Source organism: Lepisosteus platostomus, chromosome 2, assembly GCF_059453375.1.
Source record: "Lepisosteus platostomus isolate fLepPlt1 chromosome 2, fLepPlt1.hap1, whole genome shotgun sequence".
Classification (NCBI taxonomy): Eukaryota; Metazoa; Chordata; class Actinopteri; order Semionotiformes; family Lepisosteidae; genus Lepisosteus; species Lepisosteus platostomus.
In genome coordinates, this window is record NC_142612.1 from 14515505 (window position 1) to 14539054 (window position 23550).

Consider the following 23550-nt stretch of genomic DNA (forward strand, 5'->3'; position numbering starts at 1 on the left):
ATTTATAATCCATTCCATTGTTGACTGACAAAGAATAGAAAACAGGAAATTAAAAGAAAACCTAAAGAGTATTTGTAGATGTACAAATGTACCCTATTCTCACTCCCTCAACTTCCCATCCTTCTCGTCATTACTGAAGAAATGCACCAGACGTGCTTGTCAGAAAAAAACAGCAGTGGCATGGTTTACAGCGTCCCTTAACTTTGCTATACAGTTTCAATGTGACAGTCTGGCGTACTTTCTTTCCATGTGTGGGTACAGAGGAAATAAGCAATAAGTGGTACTTAGGGTTTGTGAAACAATTCATGAGGTGACATGATGTGACAATATTGCCAACAGCATTTAGAACGACACTCAATGCAGTAACTGAAGTTCTGTAACTGCAGAGCTAATGGATTATTTTTTATATTAAGTTAGAAAACTGCCTATTCTCAGACCGAGTCTCTGTCGATTTGCTCTCAACCCAAAAAATTCTTTCAGAATTTGTTTTCTAGACCAGTTAAGAATGTGAACTTGTTATACAGTTTTAACTTGACCACATAATTGCTGTAACTGCAGTTTTACAACAATTATAAACTGAGTGCTTACTGTTTCACTGAAGTGATAAAACTTCACATACCCCAACAAAGCCATCTCCTTAAAGCACCAATGGTTTCATTTTATGTCAAACAGTTCATCCGGGCAAGTTGTTTAGTATAACTGTTACGTTTCTGATGCGACAGCTGCAAAAGTTAAAAATAACACTAAACATCAATTGCCTGAAAGCAGCGACGTACATGACAGCAAGCAATGTTCATGGATCGTGAATCAGTAACCTTCCACTGATCTTCGTGACTGAAGGAAAAGACAAGTCTCTCTCTCCTATGCTCCTCATCTTGCATGTCTCCCAAAGAGGCAAAGTGTTTGTCACTATTGGTACTGTTCTATCCGAGCTGGAATTCCGGAACATTCCATTCCCCTTGCTTCCATTCATCACGAGAACATTAAAATTGTAAAGGCAAAAAGTAAAACGGTATCAGTTCTTTATTCAAGTGCTGCGGGAGATCCCTATAACAAGATGTGTAATGGAATAAATGTTGAAAATTTTAAGAAGAGCTGCATGGACAGGACTGACCTCTGGCTCCTTACCTTTTGTTGAGCTTCTGCCCATGTTGACAGCTTGAGGTCCTTCCACCACCAACTAACAGAACTGGAGGCAGGAGACCAGGCACTGAGCTTCCTGCTACAGTCACAATGATGGCGTCCTGGAAACAAGATAAAAACGATATTAAAAATGTTACGGAAAAGACAAGACAACGCGGCTGACCACGGAGTTCCGGCTGGAGCCAGGGCCAGCAAAAGTGTTTGAGGAGAGTGCAAATGGAAAAGCAAACTAGGGAATTCTTATACCTCCTCACTCACAGATGCCTGTCCTGAAGATTGATTATACTCTTTTGAACTAAAGTAAATCTTTATACTGCTGTGGGAACTGCCCTCCCTTAGAGGTCTTTACTGTATCTAACATTTTGTTCTCTAATCTACAGACACCATTTTATTTGGATCTACTAAAGACCTGTTCTTTTTTTTTTATCTTGAGAGTAGCTTATCGTCCAAACACAAAACATCAAAAGAAAATACAATTCCATGTCACAATACTTTACATCTTTATCTTTCTATATCTTATGAAGGTAAAACCATGTGCTCAAGAGCTATAGTACATTTCCTGGTTACAAGAACTGTGCTTTCACAAGTAAATCTTAGTGGGTTCACATTTTCAGTAGAAACCACAACAGCGTGAAGATGAAAGGGCCTACACTCTCCACCAAACCTCGGTCTCTCACCTGCTCTACCATCTCCACACATCAATGAGAAGCAATCGCCAATTAGCCTTCCGGGCTATAAAAAGCAAGGAGAAACTGGTCATTGAAGTCACTGAAGACCTGAAACCCAGTGCCACATAAACCGCATGTTGTGCCAGATGGTCTAATATTCATTCAGTGATGCATCACTGATTCAGACATGGAAGCACACTAATTCAACTACATGGTAACAAACTGTGTGTATTAGCAATAAATCACCAAGACAAAACATCAAGTTAATCGTTTTCCACGTAACTGGTGAAAATTTCAAATACAGACTCCTCTGATCATTCATTGGAAAGTTAAAGCCTCCATTTCTCTTCCCGAACTTTAGCTCTTGCTCTAGCACATATTTGCCAGGTACAGCTCCAGCACAGTCGGTCCAGTGGAAAGGTAATCCTATTCCTTTAAATGCCCATGACACATTTAACAAGGGTGAGGATTCTGCACTGTACCTACAGCTTCCAACAGGGAATTCCTTACATTACTCAATGAGACTGTTTGCCATTAAGAAGAGTACATCCTGTACCTGTATACCCCTTTCGCAATCTTCTTAAAACATCAACAGCATTTCCTGAGGTAAATCAATGAAAAGGTGAAGCCAAAGGCATTGGGGTTGAGGATTCTCTCTCTGTACTGACATTTCACATCTTATCATTAAATTAAAAACATGGGAGCTATTTTCACTCAGAATGATTATGGACTTTCCTAACAATTCCGCTTATATAGACTTTGTCAAGTTCAAGGCATAACTTGGTGGTGGTGGAGGGAATCCCCATTACCTGTAAAGCGCTTTGAGTGGAGTGTCCAGAAAAGAGCTATATAAGTGTAAGTAATTATTATTATAATTATAAACCATTATTCTCTCAGCTGCTTTGGTGAAGCTGACCACATGATAATCTTTTTTTTTCAAATCTGTCAGGCTAATCACTAGTCTTTCTATAAGGAGACACAGTGATACAGTGGGTAGCACTGCTGCCTCGCAGCACTGGGGCTCTGGGCTCCAGTTCTTGGGGTACGAGCTATTTCTGGGAGTTTGTATGTTCCCCCAGTGCCCGCATGGGTTTTTTTCCCACAATCCGAAATCACATATGTAGGTTAATTGGCATGTAGGAAAACTGGCCCTGGTCTGAGCGCGTGAGTTTTTGTGTGCATGCCCTACGCTGAGCTGGCATCCCATGCTGGGTGTATTCGGCCTTGTGTCTGCTGATTAGCTCCCCTGTGATAGGCTAAGTCCCCCCCGTAACCCTGTATTGGATAAAAATGGTTAGAACATGGTTAACTGGATGGTCTTTCTACAGGCCAACCTGTAAACATCAATTGCAAAAAAAAGCTCAGGCTCTATCCACTTCTTATTCCCACTGCAAGCCCTAAAGCACCCCCAGCTGTTACTGCTGCTAATGCTCCCCAGCAGACAGCAGGGGTCCTCAAGCTGATTGCTGTGCTCAGACAATGCGGTTCACTACTTGGAGAACCCTGCTGACAAAGAACAGGTTAGAAGCGCTGATGTCTGGGCTGCAGACATCTATCTGCACTCTGAATGTGCACCTTTTAATGCATCTCAGAGCTCATTAACTCTTTTGTGTTTTTTGGCACAAAAAAACAGTTTCACATCCTGCTTTTCGAGAGCTAAGCATATTTAAAAGACAGTTGTTGTCCAGAAAACAACAGTGAAACAGCGTCCATTTGAGGAGCTTGTTCTCCTAAAAGAGAACTTCCGCGTGTGGTGTTTGTGTTTTAGTAAAGGTTCTGTTTCATATGTGCTTAATTAATTCCTGTAAAAACCATGGTCAGAACTGACATCTCGACATCCAATGAACGCAAATATGAGCTAAGAAATACAAAACAGATCATTTCTAGAAAACCTCCAAAACTGATGTTTTTGCTAGTGAAAAATCAGGTCAATTACAGCAGTGCAACTAACCTGTTTTTTATGGTCAGATTTGTGCTCAGGAAACTTCTGTTTGTTGGTTAATCAAAGCAGCCACAATTCCTCTCTCCCAAGCCTGTTAGCTGGGTGAGAGCAGGGTCTGTCTCAGAAATCAAAGCCTTCTCTTTCTTCCGAATTACGTCTAGCACAGGACTTCCTTACCCTAGATTGTGGCCCCAGTGTCTGCTAGTGTTCATTGCAGCTGGACTCTCTGTTGCTTATTTGAGCTCTACGATAAGCTAATGAAGGGACTAAGTAGACCTTTTCTGTTTGTTTCTGCTCTCTAAAAAGTCGCCGTCTCATTGTGATGTGCATTTAATATGATTAATATGATGTATTTTAAATCTCTTGCACACGCAGAGCTGAGAATAATGCAAAGTTGTCTGCTCCATAAATCCAAAGATTAAAAGAAAATAACCAAGAACTCAGCTTGAACAAAACCCAACAGAATCTGGGGCCCAATGCATCTTGGTTGGGAAGCCTTGTTCTAGCCTGAGGTGAGGAAAGGCAAAGCAGGTCTCATCAATGCAGTTTAGCTATTGATTTTGAATGTACTCTTTCTGCTGTTCTGTCTTTCAAATGAATGGCAAACTTCTGATGTTGGTAAATGACTAACATATGGACAGTATTCTGCTGTTATGAAAAGTGTACTTAGTTTTCACACAAAGATACTGAAAGCTGGCTAATTTTTCTTTGCAATAAATGAAAAGGTTGACTTTTTGTGTTGTTTGTTTTACCTACTGTTAGGACTTGGTGACTTAAGTAGGTATAGGTCAAATATGTCTAAATATGTTGAACTATAAAGTCTAAAGAGGTTGTACCTAATTTTTCACCACATAGTAGCCAAGACTTTGCATTTCTGACAATTTTGTGATGAACACCGATAATTTACTTTTGTGTTTCGACACAGAGCACACAATAACCTAACTCAAACTGCACGTTTCACATTTAAAAGTTCTTTGAACATCAAGTTAAACACCCTGGCAACAGATCAATTAACTGTACGTACCTTGCAATCACATAAGTTCAGAATCATCACAGCTCTTATGTTCACAGAAAATTTCCCATGTGTACAATAAGACCATATTGGTATTTGAGGAAGATCAATAAGGTCTTGTTCACAGCTTATCATAAGTGTGTATTTAAAACGTTACATAAAGACTTGGTAACAGCTTCTTACTAATATAAACCAGACTTTGACTTGAACTGCCACATCCCCTCGCCTCCTCTCTGATGTTTCATCTGCCAGCACACACGTGCAGCTTTGCAGGGAATATGGTCTTGTTCTAATACAAGTCCACAATCACTTTGTAATACAAAGGCCATTCTAAAGGGACATAAATGGCACAGTCTAAAGGAAAAAATCCCGAAAGTCCACTAGTGCTGCTGAGTGTCATTTGGAAACTTTAGGTTGACAACGTGGAGCCCAAAAGGTCTTCGTGCATCTGATCTGGCTCAATGACTCAAACGCCAGCCTTGCAGGTACTGTACCAACAGCAAGGTACAGTCAGAAAGGGCTTTGTTTTGGCTTTTCTAAATACATATACAGGACATTTGAAGTCTGCAAGAGGGACATACTTCCATGATCGAATGACATCCATTACAGATACACACAAATTCAGCGGTGCTTCTCGAACAGTACAGCATTTACTATATCAGATCCACAAAAGCTGTTGAATTCTGACAGTATTTCTGCTGTGACTGTGTCTAAATGTCTTCTTAGATGAGGATAACCAAACTCTTAGCACTTATACCAAAAGTACCACTGAGCCACACTGTAGGGTAGCTGACGATGAACTGAACACATGGCAGGGCGGTGGCCGAGAGTGGCATCAACGAGCATCAACAAGGCACTCAACTGCAAAACGTTCTGTACGTTTCAGTTCAGTCATTTACACCCAATATGAATAGTGGAGAATGCTGTACAAAGAGGACATTTAAAGAGGAAGAGGGTGTTGTCTCCTTACAGGGCCACTGGCATAAAAAAACTGAACATTTTAGTAACACAAAGCACTAGATTGCATTCCTGTGTCTCACAGCAAGAATGACCCCTCACTTCCCTATGTCTCAGTGGCAGATCTCAAAGGCATGGCTCCCATAAAGATTCCAAAGGACAGAAAGAAGCCATTAACCAGAACACATCTGGGGAAGTGTACTTGCGACCATGAAAAGGATTCCAGCACTTCCCATTAACGGCTGATGTCTACATTTCAAGCCAGAAACCATCTGGGACAGCAGTGCAACAGATAGAGAGCACTTACAAAAAAAAGCACATTTATGATGTGTAAGGAAGAGCCACTGTGCATGTATATTTCACATCTCCATGCTAGAAAAATGGTGGTAACATGGTCCTTAAGTTTAATTTCCTTCTGAAAGCATAGGACAATTTTCTTCCAACACATTTACTACCTCTATCACCATTACCTTTACTTGGCACTTCCAGCACTTGTGTAGGAATTGAATCTGTAACTTCAGACACAGAACAATAAAAGGAAGTATATATACAAATCAAAAGCCATCATATAAATACTTTCTGTATAGAAATACTTTGCACACTAGCGAATTAGCAATAGAATATATTTTTAAATTGCAAAGCTGCCCAATGTTATCAAAAAGGTACACAAATCATACTAATTAATCCAAATGGTTAAATATGCCATTGCAAAGAGTACCTTTTCTCTCTCCCTGCTGTAACTATGTAGCTTTGTACATTGTATTGTAACAAACTACTAACTGATCACATAGTGAAAAAAACATAGGAAAAACTGGAGATTGCAAGGCAATCAATCCTATTAACTCTTGTAAATGGCTTGCATGTGAGCACAAAAAAAACAACTTTATAAAACTTCCATTTTGTTAACTTTACAAATGAGCCCAAATCCAAATTCTGTTGGAGAAATGGTCTTTCTTCAATTGACACCAGTATTCTAATGGCTTTGATTACAAATATTTTTCAAAGGAATTTCAGTTTCAAAACAGCTAAAACCAAACGTCCACATCTCTGCTCTTAAGTTCTGAACATATATAATGTAAAATACATTTCATGTATCAAAGTTCACACATCAGTTAGATCTCTGAAAATTATTTTACTACATCAATCCAAGCTGGATTCATGTTATTGAAATGAACAGATGTATTGGCAATATTTTGAATGACAATATTAACATGACAAGTGGCCACAAAAATGGATATTCTGAAATTACATCTCATCTTCTCAAACGGACACCTTCTTACACTGATCCTATAATATTCAAGCAACATGCATTGCTGTAGACACAGTAAAGAAAAATAAGTGTCAGGGCTTGTATTGTCATACAACATGCAGTTCACATTGAGACAGCACATTAAAAGGCAGATTTAAAATGTAGAGACTGATACAAAAAGATTGATTTTCTCAAACAGTGCACACCAACTTGTTACTGTTTTGTCTCCTAACGTGTAATACCTATTGCCTAATTATGGATAACTTGAATCCTACAGTATATTTTAATGAAAAAAACTAAGCAACCATGCATCAGCTACCAACTGATCTTCAACGAGAAAAGACATTATTGTTCCAACAGTAGCTCAAGACAGGGGTAGTACCCATGGACAGGAAAATTGCAAACAGAGTGTCTATCCATAAGAACAGTGAGAAACCTGGACCAACCAATACACCTGACTTCTATTATACATATGGTTTTTGAAAAGGTTTCTAATTTACAGATCACCAATATGGAAATCGAATACTAGGGAATAGTAAACATGCATTAAGAAAAGGCAGGTCTTGCCAGCCAACTTGTAAGTGTTATTTTAACAAGAAACAACAATAAAGGATACACACACAGCATATAATATGATGTATTTACATTTTCAAAAATCTTTTGGTAAGATCATAATAAATGATTAATGGTCAAATTACAGATGGGCGGCAGGTAGAGAAACTCATGTATTTGGATTGAGAATTGGTTATTAAATAGAGAGTATAGATAAGCTCCAATAGGGATGATGTAATTACTGGAGTACTACAGGGATCTGTATTAGGACCACTACTCTTTTCAATTTTTATATCAAATACACTGATTCTGGTTATTGTTAAACTATCCAAATTAGGTGGACTGGCAAACCCTGTAGAAGTAGTTAAAAAATTAAACTCAAAAAGACTTTAAACAAAATTCAACACTGGGCTAACACCTGGTAGATGATGTTTAATAAAGATAAGGGCAAGGTTTTGCATTCGGGTAGTCAAAACTATAAATGCAAAATGAGAACCACTGCGACAGAGGATGTTACTAATGAAACAAATTATGTTTATGCTGGTACATTCACACTTTCTAAATCATGTGGTGATGCAATTAAAAATGGAAACAATTTTAGAATATATTGTTATAAGCGTAGTATTAAAACCAGGGGACTTACATGATAAAATTGTGTAATGCACTAGTAAGGCCTCACATACTGTAAAATAATGTATACAATTTTGATTACCACGTTACAGGAAAGATTTTGCACTTCTTGAATCAGTCCAGAGAAGAGAAACCAAATACATGCAAGGATTTAAGAGAATGTCCTACACTTACAGACAGAAGGAACTGAATCTTTATAGTGAACAGAGACGATTGTGAGGGGACTTGAAGCACTAACCAAAGGACACAAGGGGAAGCTACTGACACAACTCTTTAGCCAGAGGTTTTTCTAGAATACGGAACAAGTTATCCAGGCATGTTGTACCAGCCAATAAACTGGGTTCTTTAAAGAAACAGCTGGATGAGACCCTTGGATCAATTATCTACTAAACTACAAAATGAGCCAGACAGGGTAATGCCTCCTCTCTTCAAGAGCTTCTCTCCCTGCAGCAGCAGAACGGATTGGGCTGTCAGACCTGTATAATCTTAGAGTGGCACAACATACATAAATTTACGTTATCTCAGAAATGGGAGTAACACAAAACCACAAAAGCCTTGTATTTGACAAGAGGTTGTTTTTTTATTAGTTCCTAGTAAACAGTATCCAACTGCAAAGCTCAGATTGACCACTTCTCTGTGTGGACTGTAACTGACCCTGCTAAAACATCAATACAGTTCTTTAAAAAGGATCCACAGGTTCTAATAAATCATCCAACGTCACTGCAGCCACAGCGATGAAATGCTTGAAGTGTTAACCCAAACAAGAACAGTCGGTTCATGAGGAAGAGGCCAAAACACAAAGAAAGACAGGGATGAAAAATAAACGCCGCCCACCCCACCAACGGAATCTTCCTGTCAGCAAGGTTTAGGGGATGTTTATGAGCCACAGAGGTGAGGCGATTAATCATACTGGGGCTGGAAGTCCCTTCCACAGCTGGGAGGCAGAGCTTGAGTGAAAGGTCCTAACACAGCACCGTGTAAACACCCAAAACAACTCATACGGCTCATTGCAATCCCATTACTCCATGCTTGCTATAAGGAGGCCAGAAAGTTTCCACCCAGGCTGTACGGGACAGCATGTGGATCCAACAGCTGCACTGTGTCACCTGAGACAGGCTTTGAAGGCAGGCGAGCCCTGCTCTGCATCTCCAGCATGGACCTGCACATGAAGAATGTCCTCAGCTGTTGTTTTATACAGGTGGAGGGTTCTGTCCGAATTATTCGAAAAGCCTTAAAACGCATTGTTCTTAAAAAAAGTAGTATTACAAAAGGTTTTCAGGTTTTTAAATTTGATCATTAATACTGTATATACCATACAATGCCCTTCAATACAAAAATAAAAAACCTTCCACTTTTATGTAAGGCCATCTTAAAAACCATATCTATAGTAATTTATTTTCAGAGATCATTTTGCATCATTAATATGATGTTTTTCATGTTAATGTTACAAGAATGGAATTATTTTGCTGCTGTCAACAAACGCCACCCTAAATTGTCTAAGCATGATGTTTACCTTGACTTAGACCCATTAAAATTCCACACCATAATACTTCAAAGCTTTTACTTCACTTATATGTTAAGTATTTGAAGACAGTTTCTGTCTTCTTGACAAGCGAGCAAACAGCCACAAAGTCAAGAACACAGGATTTGGGACAGACAGTGAGGTTGTTTATTATACATTTATCCTACTCCTGATGATGATGATTCACTTAATATTTCACTTAAAATCATAATATTAATTGGGAAGAACGTAAAGGGTCTCCGCTATTTTGTTGCAGGATCTACCATTTATCAAATGTAATTTTGGAGTTAATCAGAATACAAAACCAGTGTTCACGGTTATTCAGTCATTTGTTATAGCATATTTATTTCATCCCTTGCTCATCTACCAGAGGTAAGTCAGTGTCATATTAATAATAGGAATTTTCCTTTTTTCTTTTATGGAATGTCTTATTTTACTGTTGCTTTTCCAGTTTAAAAGATGGGCATTTCTTTCATTTTATTAAAGGGTTTAAAATGAACAGCCACTGAACTTAAATTACAGGGTAGGGCTTGAAATGAACAATTCTGGGAGAATGTTTGCACTACAGGACATCAAGTAACGCCAAAGCTAATCCAAACAGGTATGGATTATCTGCACGTAATTAAATAACAGCGTGAAAGACTGTCAGCATCCTAACTGTGCAAATCTAGAGATCCTGACATAGGACTGCATTAAAAAAATCCCTCAACCTAATTCAGGAGGCTCTAGGGTTTTGAAGAGAGAATTGAAAGGGTAATTGAGAATGATTTCTTCAACTCACTCACAGAATACAAAAAAACCATGAAGTCACATGCCTTCTCTCCCCACTGACAAGGTCACAACAATCACCAACAACTTTTTTTGTTAGGAACAACACGTTATATTACCTGCCATTGATGCTCTTTGACAAAAGATTTTAAGAGTCTCTTCTGACTGTAGAATGTTCACACTACCTTCCAGATTCAGTGTGTGAGAGAGAATTTGAGCTGCTGTATGCATAAAGTGCTATAATTTAGTTAACTTAATCATTTTACTTAGTTGTTTCACCTAAATGCAAAGTGGACTAAATGAGGCATCAACTTTTCTGAAAAGCAATGAAGTGCAGATTTCCATGTCTTCTGTGCTATCTGTGCAAGTTCTATGATAAAATAATGGTTTGGCTGATGATTTGCTCCTATTCACACAGAAGGGTATTTTACTGGGGCAATTTAGGTGAAGCACTTCTTTCAAGAGTACAAAAGAAATGTCCCACCCAGGATTTGAGCCCACATGCTTCCAGTAATGAAGCCACAACCCTGACCAGTGCTGCTTGCTCTATGAACACTGCCTCATCCTGAATGAGGAACATTACCTGTTTTGTTGAAGATTGCTGTATGAAATACACCATTAACAGCGAACTGTGTGGTAGGTCCTCAGTTGAAAGGGAATACAGAACACCCTTCAAATTCCACATCCTCTGGGCTATAATTACAGGGAATGTGACTGTGGTAAGGCCACCAAGTCAGGCATAATGTTCCCATGCAGCCTGTCCTACATCGCTCCATCACTACAATCTGGCAACACCATTCACTACAGAAAATACCATTACACTCGGCAGTACGAGTTAGCTCTCCTGAAGCAAACCCTCTCTTTTTGTAGAACAACTGTGTCAGAGAACAAACATTTTTCAAAGAATTCATATCAAAGTTATGATCTACTGAAGAATAACCCCGGACAACAAATTCTTACCATCCCAAGATGTTTCACATCCTAAAAACAGTATAATTACACCTCAAGAGTTTTCGAAAGGCAAGGCTCAGACATATGCATGGGAAACTTCAGATACTGTGTATACTATGTGCAAAACCATCTTCTGAATAGAAAGCAAATATCAAAGACTTTTGTACTAATAATAGCTTTTACAGAGTAAGTGTTCTCTTTCTTCAGATAGGCATTAGCTTCCTTTGTAATGGCATTAGCTTGCTATAAAATTGGAGCTCTGAAAACAGTATGAAACTAAATTCCCAAAGCCCAACTGTAATAGGTTAGCTTTTAATGTTTTCTAAGAAGCACAGGAAAGGCAGCTGCATGGCTTTACCTCAAATAAATAATTCACATTCATTTTGAAGATAACTTTAACCAACGGATCAAAGAAAAAAACATTTTTTCACAAACAACAACAGTGATTGATCAAAATTAAATGGGTGAAACTAATGATACTTCATAATGAACAAAACACACATTTACATGATACTAAAAAACACTTTAAATACTTTAAAAATCAGAATGTAATCCAAAGCAGGGTATATATAAATACCGTGACCAATTGCAGACCTACAAACTAGAATAGTACGGTGATATTCCAAGTCACTCAATGCCTGAAACTGCTTATTGCATCTAAAATATAGACTAATCCCATCTGGACTTACTTTACTTTTCCTCTGCTGTAGAAACAATACAAAATGTCCTGAAAGGGCAGCCTGCGTCTCTCCAACAAGAAAATGACCCCATGGACAACAAAGAGGCTCCCACCCAAAAAAAAAGAAACAGGACTAATTGAGGAAAAATATTTTTACAGAAATAAGGAATAAAGCATGTTCAAGCAAGGGCTGTAGCTACTGGAAAACCTGCACACACTGGAAAGGAAGCAGGGCATTATTAACAGTCAATACATCACCCCCTGTTCCTTATCTGTGACTCCGAGACACTAATTAGAGGTAATGCACTCTGTATGCCTATGGTCGGAAGGTGCCCAGATTTCTTTAATCCTAAACCCCTCTGACAGGTCAAAAGAAAATAAAAGGAATATTCCCAATGCTTCTTATAGCTTATCAGTATTATCACTACTTCAGATCCCTGTACTTGACTTTATTTCAAATGTATCAAATAGTTGATCGTTAAAACATTTTGCTTCAGTACCTACAAGGGTCTCCATGCTTACAATTGTAATGAAACTCAGCTGTAGTCACTACTGACTTGAAGCGCATGTTTCCTGAGGACCAAACATAGAGTCTTATCTTCAAAAGTCTTCTTTTCTGCTCCATACCACTGATGTGTTTACAAGGCGAACTGTCTTTATCATTTCTTCTCTGCTACCCAGAACCATCACGCAACTTAACCTACACACCACAGAAATAATACTGGAATGTCATGGTATTTGGTATTTTATTGTATAAGGCAAGTACGAGGAAGCTAGTAAAAGTTAACTCCATGCAGAAAAGCAAAAAGAAAGGAAGTTTAGGCTACAGTGCCTTTTTCGGGCATATGTACAAAACAAAAACCACTGGCGATAGCTTTAAGGTATGTTTATATCAGGAGTGCGCAGCTGAGAGTAATCAAAGGACCAGACTATAAGATTGCTTCAGCCTAGTTTTAATACACATAAAACAAATACCTGACTTACTCAAATAAAAACTCTTAAGTGTTTACCAGTTGGGTAAGCACTGCAAGGCTTGAAAGGACAGTGAAGGGAATGGGAGGCAGAGTGGGAGAGTTTGGACCTAGCAGGCTCACTTGTTGATTCCCCGAGTTTCACTGAAAGCTTTGCAAGTCAACAACAAATCCAAGTAAAGTTTTCATTTTGACAGTGAGCGTGACCAAGAATCCTTTGTAGAGATGGTGAGAAGTAAGTGCGCATGCATCTAATTTGCTTCATAAACATTAAGTTTCCAATTTGGAAAAGCTTTTTAAAATTGTTTGCAAGGTGCTTGATAATACTATTCTTGCACATAGTGATTTCCTGTACTCAGTGATTTGAAATGTGGTTTACAATTGCTATAGTCTTTGTTCACAAAATCATTAGTTAAACCTTAGGCTGCTGATAGCACAAATGTCCGTGTGTCCAAGGTTCTGAAGAAGCATAAACAGATGTTTGAGGTTACAAGATGTAAAAGATGTGTTTTTAGAAGCAGACAATTCCTTGACTGAGAGTTTCAAAACCATTCTCCTGTCAAGGTCCAGTGTTACAAGAAAAAGTCATAGGTTTTCTGTTGAATCTGGCAAACAGATGGTTCTGGTTGTTCCCAACTCCTTGCGATTGCAAGAATGGTAAACCCAGACTACTGTTAAAAAGGATCACAATTTTTGCTTTTGAGAGAAACTATACCCGGAGAAGTATGCCTTCAAGGTTTAGGTAAATGAACAAAATGTACCAAAATAAAAGTGACCTCAATTACCACTGCCAGAGGTCTCTCCATGATTGGTAAAAACTGTGATTTTCTACAGCTATTCTTTTCCTAGGCTCCAATTAGCACTGCATTGTGCATCAACAGCTACAGGGTGAAAAAGCTCAGAAAGTGGCAAATGCAACGAGGAATTGTTGCAAAAAACATTAATTCAGCTTGTGCAAAAGCAAAGCAAGCTTTTCAGAATGCTGCTGGAAAAAGCTGACTGTCCAACTGGGAATCCTGTTGCTCCACATTGAAGTCAGGTGGCTGAGCGAGAGCAAAGATCTGCCTAAGTAAGGATGTTGGATTTGTTATTCCATGCTGATGTTAAAGCTAAACTTAATTGAAACAACCAACAGTCATTCTTTAAGCGAAAAACAAAAACATCATTGATGTGAACTTGTGTATTGTGTATTGTGTATTTTGCATAGAACTGAGGACCCCTAGAAGACACAGTAGCTCTGACGTGCTCTGCAAATGTATGATCGCAATGGGAAAATTAGCAAAGCTACACTGGAGTAATACAAGACTGATGTATGCTGCAACTTTTCAACTCCATTGTTGCTTTTCTGACCTCAAATCTCTCAATTCTATAGATCCACTCCAGGAAGCTGACAAAAGACGAGTTATTGCGCTGTAATGAGCCTAAACATGAAAAGGAAATGAGTGAATATCGGTGACCTAAATATTAAGACTACTTCTGGCAACTGACTTCTGGCATTAAGTAGCAGGAAGTATCCTAACATATCATAACATACAGTACAAAATGGCAATATGACCTTCTTTACATTTTGGACTATCTGACTTCTGTATCAGGCAGGTAATCACACGTTAAATTACCGAAAACCAGCAAAGGACGAAACACCGTCACCCTAACGCAGCAGATGTATTTTTCTGTTAAGATATCATAATTATACTGAAATTATAATCAGTAAGTTCTTTCACTGGGTCCTGATCTAGACCCTCTGGAGGTAGTGGCAGAGAGGAGAATGGTGTCGAAATTAACTACCACCATGGACAAATCTCCAACCCCTGTACAACATGCTCGTTGGAATGAAGAGCATGTTTAGCAATAGGCTGATCCAACATGCACGGTGTAACGGAGCGCTACAGAAGGTCATTCTTGCCTACTGCCATAAAACTTTACAACTCATCCAGTGTGTCTGGGGAGGGGCAACATTGACCTGTTTTGGGACTAAATCTGAATCCTCTGTTTACAACTGGTGTGTAATATATGGAAGTGGATTTGCAATGTATCTATATTTGTGTAATATATATCTACATTGTGCAATATGCTTGTGGATTGTGCAATATATCTATACTGTGCAATACATCTTCTTTGTGCACTGTACATATTGTTTTGTTTTTGTATATTGTGTATTATTACGTTGTACTGTGCTGTGTTGATTGTGCCTGGCTGCTGGTGCACTGCAATTTCCCTCACAGGATTAATAAAGTATCTATCTATAATCTGCACTGAACTCTTTTATTTGTAACACATATATTAAATACAAGATTAGTGTTGCCATTATGCCAAGTTCGAATTTTATGTTTGCTTCAACTGGATTTTGAAATCTGGAAGGACATCTGCACTGTCCAGTAGGTTGAGGACGCACATTTCAGTGCAAAACGCTTAAAGCACCCTTGATTGATAAAGTACAAAAATGGAAATTAATTTTATGTTTGTAAAAATTTAAACTTAGAGTGCAGGAATTTTTAAAAAAACATTTCCTCTCGTTTGTCTTACATTTTTGGAGTTAATGGTTTTGCTTAAACCTTCCCTAAAACTCTCGAATCTGTCATTTGAGGTGTATTGATTGGCATTTACCAGATGACAGATTATGTAAAGATTGTCTGCTTTAATCCACTTCACCTGTGAATGACTGCTAGAGTAAACAAGGCTGGCAGACTGACTGATCGCATCTTCACAACTCAGTCCAGCTGCAAAGATTAAACTTCAGCTGGAATCAGTAAATGGTCTATTTAAGAGACTGCCTGCTTCTTACCCTGTTGTGGTTTGACAACGATCAAGGTCCCACTCACTTAAAGATAAAACTTCAAAAACCTCAAAAATGCCCACTATTCCAAATCTGAAAACCAAAACCATTTTCAAAGCTTGATCACCATCATTTTCCTTCAAAGTGTTTCAGGACAAGACAAGAATGAAACAGTTAAATTAAACCCATTCCTTGTAAAGGAGATTTCTGGAGCACAACAAATCCCATCAGAAGAAGACTCTGGCACATAAACCTACAGTAATTTTCACAAGAATTCTGAAAAATCTCTAACACACCACACCATAATCCTAACAACTAGCGGTCACACATTTTAAAGTAATCAACATTCAGTTACTGGTGTGGGTCCTCATTGAAGTATGAAAAACCTGAGATCAGAAAATCCATTGTACAGATTGTCAAGGGACCTGCTACAGTGCATATAGCTGCACCTTTGAAATAACAACTAAAAATCTACAGGAGATGCTATCCTTACATCCAAATAATTTATTCTCACACATATCCCCAGTGGTCACAACATCTCCAATGATTAAGGTACAATTTCCTGGGTAAATCTCTTTTTGCATGGACCACCCAAAGTATGTAGACTACAATGTGTCAGACTTACCTTTCTTTAAGCTAGTCCTCCAACTTTCTACCTAAAATGTTAGTAGGCTGTGTTTAACAGCAGAACCAGGAGGACTGAGCAGTATGTGTGCATCTAATTTGACTGTTTTACATTAACAGTCATAAACATTAACCAAGGATAACTTACAATACAAGGTAATACGATATCTATAAAAAAACAACATATATAACATCTCTCCCAAATCACAACAAAAAGTATAATTTTCAAAATCAGTAGTTTACCAAGGCTCCAAATAATGTAATGGAACACAATCTTGCCTTTCAGAAACGTAAATTTAAATTTGGTTTCTGCTATGAAGTACCATGCCCCAGAATCAATCACCAGTGGATATCACTTCAGGCCCCAGAATTAAATTCTAATTTGTCTGTTCCACTTGTGAGACCCAAGGTTAAATGGTCTAAATTCTGAGACTTGTGGTGTGCTGATGGAATTAAAGAGAGAAACTCTCATGACATTTAATGTGCTAGAGTCTGGCCCGTCTTACTGATCTGATAATTATTCCAACTTGCAAACTGATCTGCACTACTTTTATCAAAAGGAAAATAATTAATATAGATTACAGCCATTAAATGTCGTACCAATTGACATTTGTTATATGAAATGATTACATTTTGTTTGGAGTTAATGGAATGATAACAGTTTGAATGTTCCCTGACTAATGGACTACTGTAATAATTCTTTAATTTCAAACCTTTAAGGATTATTTGTAACTAGCAGTACAATCATATCTGTTTATACATAGAATCATTAAACATTTTATATGGAGATTCAGGCAACATTTGCTGTATTTTTATCAATTACAATTTATTTTAATGAAACAAATTGTTTACAAAATCTGAGCAGCTTATGAAAGAGACACTATTTCCAATTTAGATTCAGCAATTAATGTGCTTGTTAATAAATATAATAAAACACAAATGCATATGAATACCTGCCTCAAAAACTGAAAACAGAAAGCACTTCTTTATACAAAGGGTTGCGGGAGTGTGGAACAAGCTACGCAACCATGTTTTTGAAACCGATACCCTGACTCCCTTCAAGAAAGTGCTACTAACTTGCCGGGCAGGCTGGATGGGCAGATGGCCTCCTCTTGTTTGTAACTGTGCATATGTTCTTTTTAATTAGTCTCAACCCTGAACCAATTTCCAGGTTTCACACCTACGATCTTTCAGATAAATGGAATATAGGTAAATGAACCTCTGTAGAACAGAGTGCCTTATAATCTTCCTAGGCATATAGATATTTAACTATATGGTTACAGTTAATTTTCCATATAGATATGAGGTCAGGGGTTGGTAGCAATTAACTTTCCAAATCCGTGCCATGTCAGGGGTTTCCATGGCAATCTCAATACAAATTCGTTTTTTAAACCCTCTTCACTCGGCTTTCCACCACGGTGAACAAGGAAGGCTGTTCCAAGACTCTTAAATCCCTCTGAACACATCACACAAACTATTGCAGCGTTCACCAGCCATCTCTGAACAATTCTCTGCCACACTTTCACATGGAAGGCAACCAATTTCTTTTAACCAAATACCTTTCACCTTCTGAAAGTTTCTGAATAAACAGTGTGTGGTGATATCAGGATTACAGACTGTGCATCAGACTGTTGCCTGATACACCTCCAGATCCCTACTAGCTGCATGCTTTGCATTTAATAATGCATGTAAAGAAGTACTATTATACTTTTCACCTAGGGTTCCATTTGTGCTCCAAATGTCTCATTTAAGACAGATTTTGTTTCTTTCCTCATTAGCTCAAAGTAGATTTTTTTTTTACATTTTGCAGCAATAATAAAACTGAAACCCTGACAATGCATTTTCCTTTGAAGATCTTAACAATCAATCTACATCAAAAGATTTAAAAAAGCAACAACAAAATAATCATACCACTTTTTTTAAGGGTTGGTAATACGTAATTGGTAATTAGTTGTGAGCTTTGGAACATTTTTACATTAACGAAAGATTGCTAATGGTTTCAGGTATTTAATACGCCTACGTAATTCACAACTCAAGTCTGTTTTTCCTGAACCACAGAAACCTGTTCACATGTGTAAAGAGTGACACATTGCGCCTTTATTCATGTACCATGAGAGGATGCAACAGTTTCCAGCATTGTCGAGACATTTATAGGTCTATGACACTAGGTTTCCACATTTATTCAAGTTTCACTATTTGCTTTGTGTTTCATTAAAAATACTTAAGCGGATACAATCACTACAGGGAGTAATTTGCCGGTTAATGAAAAACCCTGTGAGTTTTATGTCAAAATCCAGTGCACACTTCTGTGGCTGACAACAAAGGCTTCAATAAAATCTCCTAAGCCATTTTAAGATTTAATGGACCATAACAGCAAAACGTAAGACAAAAATAAATGGTAAAAATGTTTCCAATGGACATCTAACCCTTTTTAACCAAAAGTCTGACACCATACTAACTGCAGAATAATGGCATGAATGGTAATATATTATTTTTTAAAACTAAAACATATACATCCTGTCTGACCTGTAAACATACAAGCTCATTAAGAGTTTTTGAGTTTAAAAAGAAAATGTTTACAAAAATACTGCACTTTATTTTGATGAACGAATTCTTAATTTCTTGCTGCTCTCAACCTACTTTCGTTGCTCATTTTTTCCACTGTATCTCCAATAAATAACACTTCTTCTTTGTTAAAATCTTTATTTCCCTGAACTTCCCATAAAATCATTTCGAACAGGAAACCACAGACAGAAAGCAAACCGATATAAAACAATCATATAAGCAAACCCATTTTATAAATCATGCTGAATTAGCTCACTGGATTTCAAATATAATCCAAAATGCTTTCGATTAGTTACCAACGTTAATCGAAAAAAAAGTTTTAAAACTGGAACCACTTTAACGGTCATGTGTTTTTTAGAGTTTATCAGCTTCTAATAAGAGTTTACTTGCTTCGCTTTAAATCAAATTCTCTAAACTTTTAACATTTTCGCACTCGTATTTTTATGTTCGGTTTCCAATCACGCGTATAATAACCTTTATTTATAAATCAGATATCAAAGTACTTTGCAGATGCACAGTTAGGTCATGGGTGTATGATATAACACGTTAAAACAACACTACAACTTCCTTAACCATTGTCACCCCAAACTATAAGAATTTAAAGCATTTATGTTGTTATAAAAAAAATCAAACGAACAAATTCTAATGTTTGTGTTATGCAAAGAATCCGTCGCTACGCTTAAAAAACAAACTATTATTTGTATCCACCTTTCTTTTAGAGTAAAAAAAACTATTAAATAAACATGAAAAAAAACAGATTCTGTTAAACTGTAACACAAAAATGAGCCACTCGAGGTGGAGGCGTGTCCCCATTAAACACTGCGTGACGGAATTTGAAATAACCCAAACCCAACAGCAAGAGGCTGGGATTGTTATTGTGTAACACTACACAAAACAGAAAACGGTTTTCAAAAAGACCGTTCTTCCCATCGCTACTAATATTCCACTAAGACATCCACTGTTTTCATTTGCCAACTGCATTACTTTCCAGATTTCTGACAAACGCCCTTATGTAATACAAGCAGCATCAACACATTTCCCAAACAGAAATGAAACATTACAAACAGCACATTGCATTTTTTTTTACCCAAAACGTGAACGGTGTCACCAATACTTTGCATACACAGAAGCAGTTCCAGACAGGACTGAAAAACTGTCGCCAGTGTGCGGTGGCAGGTAGCTAGCCAGTGAAGAAACCTGTCCGAAATTAAAACAGTCTCATCTTCGCTACAGCTGGCGCATTTTGATATGGCGTATTACGCATATAATCTCTCTCCCTCCTCACAATGTCACTCTATCTAATTTTCGGCGGGGTGGGGAAGTGAACGTGTGGCGATACGCCATAAGAAATAAAAACGATACGCATTTTTTACACCGCGACTCCGGTTCAGATCACGTAGTAAACACGCCAGATGGGTTCCCCGTAGTTTAGGGAGTAACATACACAGAGAGATAAAAAAAACCGAGCGGGGTGGACAAAACTCAGCTCTTTCGCGTTTTGTATTTGCGCACTGAATCCACAATGCGGGCACACAAACCACCGGTCTAGAGGCAGGCGACCTCGCCGTGTGTAGCGACGAGGCCATGAGCAAGTGAAAGCGAAATAACTTACCCAATTTGACAAGAAATTTGCAGCAGATTTCAACACTTTCTCTCCTCCACTAGGCCGCCATGTTCCGTGTTGCTCCGCGCATGTCCTCCAGCGGCTCCGACTCGCATTTCAATGCGGGGCTCTTCAGGAGCGGTGATGGTGATACAGTAGGTACTTTTCATGAGTGTAGGTTTATGCTATTACGTCATTTATCGCCCCGTCCCCCAGATTTTGAAGTCGCACTCAGAAAATATCGGTCGACTGATGCACTTAACCTATTTTTTTTATATAAATTGAAAGAGTTTGGTAAAGCCATGACAGGTAGGTCATACTTGTAGCCAGTGAACGCTCCAAGCAGCTTTCCCCCCCAATTCTGGGGTGGGGTTACTGGGAAAAAACTTTCCAAGCGCGTATTTTACATAAAAATTGTCTTCATTCCCCCCATAGTACTGTTAGTTGTGTTATGATTTACAGTTTCTTGAAAAAATAAAAACATGCCATTTATGATTCACAGTGCCCTTCAAATAAAAATCTGGGGTGTTGCGAGGAAAACTACATTTGGTCTTAAGTGTGAACACTGTAAATATTAGGGGAACGTCATTCCGTTGGTCGTCCCTTAAAACTTGTTGATAATGAAATGTGTACCCATTTGCTACAGCTTCAGAAATGAAGGTAAATGCGATAAAAATCCAAACGCATCTTTTGTGTCAAAAGGTCGTTCAACTTGCTTAATGCTTACCAAATCAAAATACTGCAATATTTTTGCAATGTTAATGGAAAGTAGAATTTGTTTCACACACAAACTGTTCTCTTGCTCTTACCCGCGACGGCTTCTATAAAGCTGATGCATTTCAAATGCTGCGAAGATGCAGTTTTAAGGATTACAAATATATTCACTGTTAAAAGTGAACAATATAAAATAATAAGAAAAAGTAAATCAGTGAAACAAATTAGAATATTAGTTGAAGTTGGTATTGCATTCCACTGAAAGGCTTTGGTAAGCCTTGTTGTCTCGCAGAGCTGGGGGCCTGGGTTGATTTCGGACCTGCAGTGATATCTGTGTGGAGTTTGTATGATCTCCCTGTGTTTGTGTGCGTTTCTCAGGGGAGCTCTGGTTTCCTCCCACAGTCCAGAAAACATACAGGTAGGTCGTAGTAGTTCAAGTGGGTAGCTGCGTCAGCATGCGTAGGCTGCAAAGGAACAAGTAATAGGTTTATTCCATGCTGAAAAAAAGAAGAAAGAAAACACGTTTCGGCCGTGGACCCTTCTTCAGGTGTGTCATTCCTTCAGGTAGGTTAATTGACTTCTGGGATATTGACTGGCCCTGGTGTGAGTGTGTGTGCGTGTTTGTGTCTCTGTGTGCTCTGCGATAGATGGGTATCCCGTCTAGGATGTGTCCCACCTTGTGCCTGTTGCTTGACAGAACAGGTTCTGGCTCCCCTGTGACCATGAATTGGATAAAATGGTTAGAAAATAGATGGATAGAGCAAATGGGTGAAATGGGGATCACTGAGACAGAAGAGGCTACTGGTTGAAAAGTCTGGGATGTTTATGCTGACAGATCACTTACATCTGCCAGACCATGTGGGGAGGAATTTAAAAACACAAACAAAATCCTAGGATATATAGGTAAAATTGTAGCATGCTTTTCGACTTGAACAGAGAAATTGATGAATATTTAAGTAAAGAGTATTCAAATGAATGAACGGTGAAGAATTATCCAAAGGACACAAGTATAAACTATTTGAAAGTGCATTGAAAACTGAGAACAGGGGGCACTTCTTTATCCAAAGGGTTGTGGGAGAGTGGAACACATTTCCCAGGCATGTTGTTGAAGTTGATACTCTGATGTCTTTAAAAAAACAGTGGGAAGGGATCCCTGGGTCAATTAGCTACTAATTATCAAATGGTGTGTGGGGGCTACACATTGGTGGTAGAAGGGAGTCCCCATTACTGGTAAAGCACTTTGAGTACTTTGTGGAATGTCCAGATAAATGTTATATAAATGTAAGGAATTATTATTATTAATAGCTGGATAGTCTGAATGACCTCCTCTTTGTAACTGTTAATATGTTCTTAGTAATGAGTCTCAACCCTGAACTAGTTTTCAGTTTTCGTATATTTCATACATATGTGGAATTTAAGTAACTGAATCTCTGCAGAATACAACTTCCTTTTCTGTGGGTATTTGTTAGAGACATTCGTGGAAAGTGACCTGCCTAGTTAGACAGCAACCGACCATGAATAAGCAAATTGAAGAGAGAATGGGTGGCATTATGTTTATTACTGTTCTCTGCAAGAGAGTATTTTTCAAACTAAAACTGTAGTGCAGAAGCCAGTTCAAAAAGTCTAATTATGAACAAATTCAGTTAAAGGGACTAGTTAGCCTAAAAAGTTTTGGATACAGTTGAAACAAAAATCAGAAGACCCAGGAATCCTTCAGGAGAAATCTATTTCAAGAACCACTGCTCTAATCATACAATCAGCAATAGGGGTTGCTTAATTCATACAAGCATTTCTGCATGCCAGATTTCTTAAAAGAAAGCACAGCTGGTAAAATCTTATTGGCATCTTCACTGAAGTCTCACAGTAAAGCAATCTGATGATTAAGATAATAGTTTTTGATGATAGAGAACTGCTATTTGAAATTTTATATTGCTATTTGTGAGTCTCATATGCACCATATATAAAACAGATGACAATCTGTTTTTGATATATGGTGCATATATGACTTACAAATACCAGATTAGACAAATATGTATGTATATCATTCTCTTCTTCACAGCTTAAAGGTCTGTAGCCTGTAATGGATCAAAATCGACTAGAATTGACCCTGTCAGCAAGCTGCCACAGAAATTATAGAGGCAATGCATCATAAATTCCATTGGGTAGAAACACAAAAAGGTGGGACAAGCAAAGTGCGGTTGTTAAATACAGGTCTGTTATCTGAAGT

General features: G+C 38.1%; 1 protein-coding gene across 7 annotated transcripts in view; it reads right to left on the bottom strand.

The window, feature by feature from the left end:
• The window catches only part of LOC148675985 (sex comb on midleg-like protein 2), a 58574-nt gene extending 37697 nt beyond the window's left edge, over window positions 1-20877 (bottom strand). The window contains exons 1-2 of one of the 7 annotated variants that reach the window (XM_088599514.1): window positions 20619-20877; window positions 1129-1244 (exon numbers count right to left, since the gene is read on the bottom strand). In XM_088599514.1, the coding sequence (XP_088455640.1) occupies window positions 1129-1150 (22 nt within the window). In that variant the 5' untranslated portion in view covers window positions 1151-1244; window positions 20619-20877. Of the gene's footprint in view, window positions 1-619; window positions 723-1114; window positions 1248-1820; window positions 1959-20618 lie in introns of those variants that run through there. The other 6 variants (XM_088599494.1, XM_088599532.1, XM_088599524.1 and 3 more) reach the window with 6 other exon arrangements.
• Between the last annotated feature and the right edge of the window lie 2673 nt (window positions 20878-23550).